Source organism: Salvelinus sp. IW2-2015, unplaced genomic scaffold, assembly GCF_002910315.2.
Source record: "Salvelinus sp. IW2-2015 unplaced genomic scaffold, ASM291031v2 Un_scaffold2952, whole genome shotgun sequence".
NCBI classification, from domain to species: Eukaryota; Metazoa; Chordata; class Actinopteri; order Salmoniformes; family Salmonidae; genus Salvelinus; species Salvelinus sp. IW2-2015.
This window is the reverse complement of record NW_019944247.1, coordinates 43,432-50,092: the sequence shown is the minus strand read 5'-3', so window position 1 is coordinate 50,092 and position 6,661 is coordinate 43,432. Positions and strand designations below refer to the sequence as shown.

General features: G+C 53.1%; 1 protein-coding gene across 1 annotated transcript in view; it reads right to left on the bottom strand.

Moving 5' to 3' along the window:
- LOC112075045 (E3 ubiquitin-protein ligase HERC2-like) overlaps window positions 1–1,622 on the bottom strand; it is a 23,437-nt gene extending 21,815 nt beyond the window's left edge. The window contains exon 1 of the mRNA XM_024142098.2: window positions 1,451–1,622. Within this exon, the coding sequence (XP_023997866.2) occupies window positions 1,451–1,562 (112 nt within the window). The 5' untranslated portion in view covers window positions 1,563–1,622. The remainder of the gene's footprint in view (window positions 1–1,450) is intronic.
- Between the last annotated feature and the right edge of the window lie 5,039 nt (window positions 1,623–6,661).

Sequence of the window (6,661 nt, the reverse complement as noted above, 5' to 3'; positions counted from 1 at the left end):
GAGGAGACCGGTCAGAAACTACACGATGACAGAGAGGAGACCGGGTCAGAACTACACATGACAGAGAGGAGACCGGGTCAGATACAACAATGACAGAGAGGAACCGGGTCAGAACTACACCAATGACAGAGAGGAGACCGGGTCAGAACTACACAATGACAGAGAGGAGACCGGGTCAGAACTAACAATGACAGAGAGGAGACCGGGTCAGAACTACACAATGAACAGAGAGGAGACGGGTCAGAACTAACAATGACAGAGAGGAGACCGGGTCAGAACTAACAATGACAGAGAGGAGACCGGTCAGAACTATACAATGACAGAGAGGAGACCGGTCAGAACTACACAATGACAGAGAAGGAGACCGGGTCAGAACTATACAATGACAGAGAGGAGACCGGGTCAGAACTACACAATGACAGAGAGGAGACCGGGTCAGAACTACACAATGACAGAGAGGAGACCGGGTCAGAACCATACAATGAGAGAGAGAGGGTGGGTCAGAACGATACAATGACAGAGAGGAGACCGCGGTCAGAACCATACAATGAGAGAGAGGAGGTTGGGTCAGAACCATAAATGACAGAGAGGAGACCGGGTCAAACTATACAATGACAGAGAGGAGACCGGGTCAGAACTACACAATGACAGAGAGGAGACCGGGTCAGAACTACACAATGACAGAGAGGAGACCGGGTCAGAACTATACAATGACAGAGAGGAGACCGGGTCAGAACTACACAATGAGAGAGAGAGGAGACCGGGTCAGAACTATACAATGAGAGAGAGAGGAGACGGTCAGAAGTATACAAGACAGAGAGGAGACCGGTCAGAATATACAATGACAGAGAGGAGACGGGTCAGACTACACATGAGAGAGAGGAGACCGGGTCAGAACTATACAATGAGAGAGAGGAGACCGGGTCAGAACTACACAATGACAGAGAGGAGACCGGGTCAGAACTATACAATGAGAGAGAGGGAGACCGGGTCAGAACCATACAATGAGAGAGGTGAGAACCCAAGGATCCAGACATTTCTATGGGACATGTATCAGAGTCTATGTACAATTTTTAATGGTAATTCCTCAACTGTACTGCCACAGCTTCCCCTAAAACAGAGAACAGCTAGACTGTACTGCCACAGCTTCCCCTAACACTGAGAAGCAGCTAGACTGTACTGACACAGCTTCCCCTAACAACACTGAGAAGCAGCTAGACTGTATGCCACAGCTTCCCCTACAACAGAGAAGCAGCTAGACTGTACTGCCACAGCTTCCCCAAAACAGAGAAGCAGCTCGACTTACTGCCACAGCTTCCCCCTAACAACAGAGAAGCAGCTCGACTGTACTGCCACAGCTTTCCCCTAACAACAGCAGCTAGAGATGTATATCAGGCTGAGGTCCTAAACAACACTGCTGCGGACTAGGAGGTGTGACGTGTCCTCGTACCCAGGGCACTGAGCTGAGCGCAGGCAGCCAGGGAGGCAGCCAGGCGGGGTACGATACTCCTGTTGGAAGGCCAGGTTGAGCCTGAAGTCCAGAGGCAGGTCACCAGGTCCATGGAGGGACAGGACAGGATGCAGCGGTCGGACAGAAGTCTTTGGGCCCTGGGGGGACAGACACAGTCTGTTATACAGTATATGGACAACTAACAAACCTATGTCAGGGTGTGTGGGAGGCAGTGTGTGGTGAGGCAGTGTGTGTGAGGCAGTGTGTAGCGGAAAGGCAGTAGGCTGTGTGTGTGAGGCAGTGTGTAGCTGAGCGCAGTGTGTGGTGAGCAGTGTGTGGTGAGCTGGTGAGGCAGGTGGTGAGGCAGTGTGTTGTTGAGGTGAGGCATGTGTGGTAGGCAGTGTGTGGTGAGGCATGGTGTGTGTGGTGAGGCAGTGTGTGGTGAGGCCGTGTACAATGACAGAGAGGAGACCGGGTCAGAACTACACAATGACAGAGAGGAGACCGGGTCAGAACCATACAATGAGAGAGAGGAGGGTTGGGTCAGAACGATACAATGACAGAGAGGAGACCGGGTCAGAACCATACAATGAGAGAGAGGAGGGTTGGGTCAGAACTATACAATGACAGAGAGGAGACCGGGTCAGAACTATACAATGACAGAGAGGAGACCGGGTCAGAACTAAACAATGACAGAGAGGAGACCGGGTCAGAACTATACAATGGTCAAACTATATCATGACTAGAGAGAGAGACATAGGTAGTGCATGAATCGACACAATGGAGAAGAGAAGGAGACAGGTCAGAAGACTAACAAATGGGAAATGAGAGGAGACCTCGGGTTCAAAGTATACAATGACATGAGAAGAGTAGCCGCGGGTCCAGAACTAACAGACAAATACAGAGAGGAGACGCGTCAGAACACACAAATGAAAGACGAGAGGAGACCGGGTCAGATACTATACAATGATACGACGAAGGAACGCGACCGGGGTCAGAATGTACGAAGCAATTGGACTATGAGAAAGAGAGAGCCGCGTAGAACTAATACACTTGATTGATGAGGAGAGGAGAACGGGTAGAAAGTCCAGATCATACTGAAGAAGGAAAGGTGAGAACCAAAGGATCCAGACATTTCCCTAATGGGACATGTATGCACAGTTATAGTAGACGATTTGTTAATGTAATTACACGCGCGTCAACTGTACTGCACAGGTTCCCCTTAACAACCATAGAAGCAGCTAGACTGTACTCGCCATCAGGGCTTCCCCCTAACACTGTAGAAGTGCAGCTGAACTGTACTGGACTAGCACGCTTCCCCGCAGACAACATCTGAGAAGCAGCTAGACTGTACTATGGCTACAAGGCCGAGAGTCCTTCCCCTAAGCGCAACAGAGAAGCAGAACCTAGCCTGTACTGCACAGCTTCCCCCTTACACAGAGGATTGAAGAAACAGCCTTCGACTGTGATGGAAACCGCCTCTCCACCTCCCTACAATAATCATATCTTAACCACGCTACAGCGCTCTCGCCCTACAACGAGAAAGCAGCTCGACATGTACTGGCCACATGCGTTTCCCCGTATAGCAACAGCACTCTAAGAGATGTATAGTCTATGCTGAGGTCTAAAACGACTGGTCTGCGGACTAGGAGTGTGACGTGGATCCTCGATCCTAGGCGCACTGAGCTGAGCGCAGAGGAGCCAGGGAGGCAGCCAGGCGTGGGTAGCGATACTCCTGTTGGGAGGCCAGTTGAAGCTGAGTCCAGAACTGTACAGGTAAAACGCAGTGGTCTCATGGAGGGGACGAGGAAGAGATTGCAGGAGCGGATAGGTGAGGCAGAAGGTATATGGGCCCTATGGGGGGACAGACACAGTTCTGTTCATACAGTTATGGGAGGATATGAACAGACACAACTATGTCAGCATTGTGTTGGCAGGCAAAGTGCGTCTGTCGCGTGAGGCTAAGTCGATGGTATGTGAGGGCTATGTTGAGTGTCCGAGCGGGCAGTGTGGCTTGCGGTGAGGGCCAGTGGTTGTGAGCGAGGCAACCTGCTATGTTGAGTGGAGAGACATGTGTGGGATGGAGGCGTGAGGACAGTTGTGTTTGGTGAGTTCGCACCGCTGTGGTGTAGGGTGCAGACGCACTGCTTGTTGTGTGTGGTTGTAGGCGTGGTGTGGTGTGGCATGTGTGTGATGTGGTGTAAGGGCAGGTGTGTGGTGGTGTAGTGCAGTGTGGGGGTGTGCGATGTGTGGTGAGGCAGGTGTGGTGAAGAGCCGTGTGTGAGCGAGGCAAGTGTGTGGTCGTATAGCAGTGTGTTGGGAGGCAGTGTGTGGTGAGGCACCGTGTGTGAGGTCGTTGTATGCGAGACAGTGGGTGTGGTGAGAGGCAGTGTGAGGTGAGGCAGTGTGGGTGGAGCGCGTGAGGCAGATGTGGTGGGAGCAGTGAGTGTGGTGGTGCAGTTTGTGTCGTGGAGAGCCGTATAAGTGGTGAGCAGGAGTGTTTCGTGGTGAGGCAGTGTGTGTGGTGAAAGGCAGTGTTGTGTGAGGCAGTCGTGGTGGTGAGGCAAGTGTGTAGTCGAGGCAGTGTGTTGCGTGAGGCAGGTGTGTGGTGAGCCGGCAGTGTGTAGCGAGGCAATGTGTGTGGTGAGGCAGTGTGTGGTGGGGCAAGTGTGGCAGTGTGGTCAAGAGGAGCAGTGTAGGTGTGGTGAGGCAGTGGGGTGTGTGTGAGGTCAGTGGTGTGTGGTGTAGGCAGTGTAGTGGTGAGGACAGTGAGGCAGTGTGTGGTGAAGAGCAGTGTGTGGTGAGGCAGGTGAGGGCAGTGTGTGGTGACAGTGATGTGTGGTGAGGCAGTGCTGTGGCAGGCAGTTTGTGGCGAGGCGTGTGTGCGTAGGCAGTGTATGGCGAGGCAATGTGTGGCGAGCAGTGGTGTGGTGAGGCAGGTGTTGGTGAGGCAAGTTGTGTGTGGTGAGGCAGTGTTGTGGTGGAGGCAGTGTGTTGGTGAGGGCAGGTGGTGGTGAGGCAGGGTGTGGTGAGGCAGTGTGTGTGATGCGTGTGTGGTGAGAGTGGTGTGTGGTGAGGCAGTGTGTTGTGGTGAGGCAGTGTGTGTGGTGAGGCAGTGAGGCAAAGTGTGTGGTGGCTGAGGCAGTGTGTGTGGTGAGTGCAGTGGTGTGGTGAGGCAGTGTTGTGTGTGGAGCATGGGGTGTGGTGAGGTCAGTGTGTGTGGTTGAGGCAGTGTGGGGTGACGCGCAGTGGTGGGGTGAGCAGTGTGGGGTGAGGCAGTGTGTGGCTGAGCAGTGGTGGTTGAGGCACGTGTGGTGTATGTATGAGCAAGTGTGTGGGTCATAACCAGCAGCATGATGGGGTAGACAGTGTGTGGGTCATCAGCACAGGCAGATCAGGGGTAGACAGTGTGTGGGTACAATCAGCAGCAGATGATAGGGTAGACAGTGTGGGGGTCAATACCAGCACAGGCATGATAGGGTTACGAACAGTGTGTGGGTCATCCAGCAGCAGGGCATGAAGGCGTGGATCATGTGTGGGTTCATGACCAGCAGCAGGCGTGATAGAGTGACAGTGTTGGTCATACCAGCAGCAGGCATGGATGGGTAGACAGTGTGTCGGGTCATACCAAGCAACAGATGATGGGGTAGACAGTGTGTGGGTCATACAGCAGCAGCATCAGATAAGGGTATGACATGTGGTGTGGGTATACCAGCAGCAGCAGGCATGAATTGGGGGTAGACAGTGTGTGGGTCATAAACCAGCAGAGACATGATGGGTAGACAGTGTGTGGTCATATCAGCAGCAGTTCATGATGGGTAGACAGTGTCGTGGGCTCATACAGCAGCACATGATATGGGGTAGAACTGTGTGGTGCGGTCATTACCAGCAGCAGGCATGATAGGGTAGACAGTGTGTTGGGTCAGTACCAACCAGCGGCAATGATAGAGTAGGACAGTCGTGGTGGGTCTACAGCAGCAGCATGATGGGGTAGACAGTGGGTGGGTCAACCATAGCAGCAGGCATATAAGGGTAGAAAGTGTGTGGGACACACCAGCAGCACAGGCATGATAGAGTAGAACAGTGTGGTGGTCAACCAGCAGGGCAGCAAGGATGGGTAGGACAGATGGGTGTGGGTCATAACAGCAGGCGGCATGATGGGTACAGCCGTGTGTGGGTCATACTCAGCAGCAGACTGATGGGGTAGACAGTGTGTGGGTCATACCAGGCAGCAGTCAGATGGGGTAGACAGTGTGTGGGTCCATATCCGCAGACAGCAATGATGGGGTAGACAGTGTGTGGGTCATACCAGCAGCAGCATGAATGGGGTAGAGCAGTGTGGGGGTCATCACCAGCAGCAGGCATGAATGGGGTGATGACGTGTTGGCGTCCTACCAGCAGCAGGCCATGATGGTAGAACTAGTGTGTTGGTCATACAGCAGCAGGGCAAGTGATAGAGTAGACAGTGGGTGGGTATACCAGCAGCAGCATGATGGGTAGACATGTGTGGGTCATACCAGCAGCAGGCAATGATTAGGGTAGACGAGTGTGTGGGTCATACCAGCAGAGCATGATAGAGAGACCAGTGTGTGGGTCGATGACAGCAGCAGCATGATGGGGTAGACAGTGGGTGGGTCATACAGCAGCGGCATATGGGGTAGACAGTGTGTGGGTCATACCAGCAGCAACATGATGGGTAGAACAGTGTGTGGGTTCCATCCCAGCGAGCAGCAATGAGGGTACATGTGTGGGTCATATCAGCAAGCAGGCATGATGGGGTAGACAGTGTGGGGTCATACCAGCCAGACATGCAACGTGGGTAGACAGTGGTGGGATACCAGCAGCAAGGCATGATAGGTAAGATCAGTGTGGGGGTCATACCAGCAGAAGCATGCTGGGGTTAGAACAGTGTGTGGGTCATAACCAGCAGCAGCATGATGGGCGTAGACAGTGTGTGGGTCATCCAGCAGCAGGCATGCATAGGGTAGACAGTGTGGGGGTATACATGCAGCAGGCATGATAGGGTACTACGTAAGTGTGGTCATACCAGCAGGCAAGCTGAATGGGGTAAGACAGTGTGTGGGGTCATACCAGCAGTCAGGCTGAATAATGGGTAGAATCAGTGTGTGGGTTCTTACGAGCAGTGACAGGCTGAAGGGTTAGACGTTGTGGTGGCATACGAGCATCAGCATGATAGGGTAGACAGTGTGG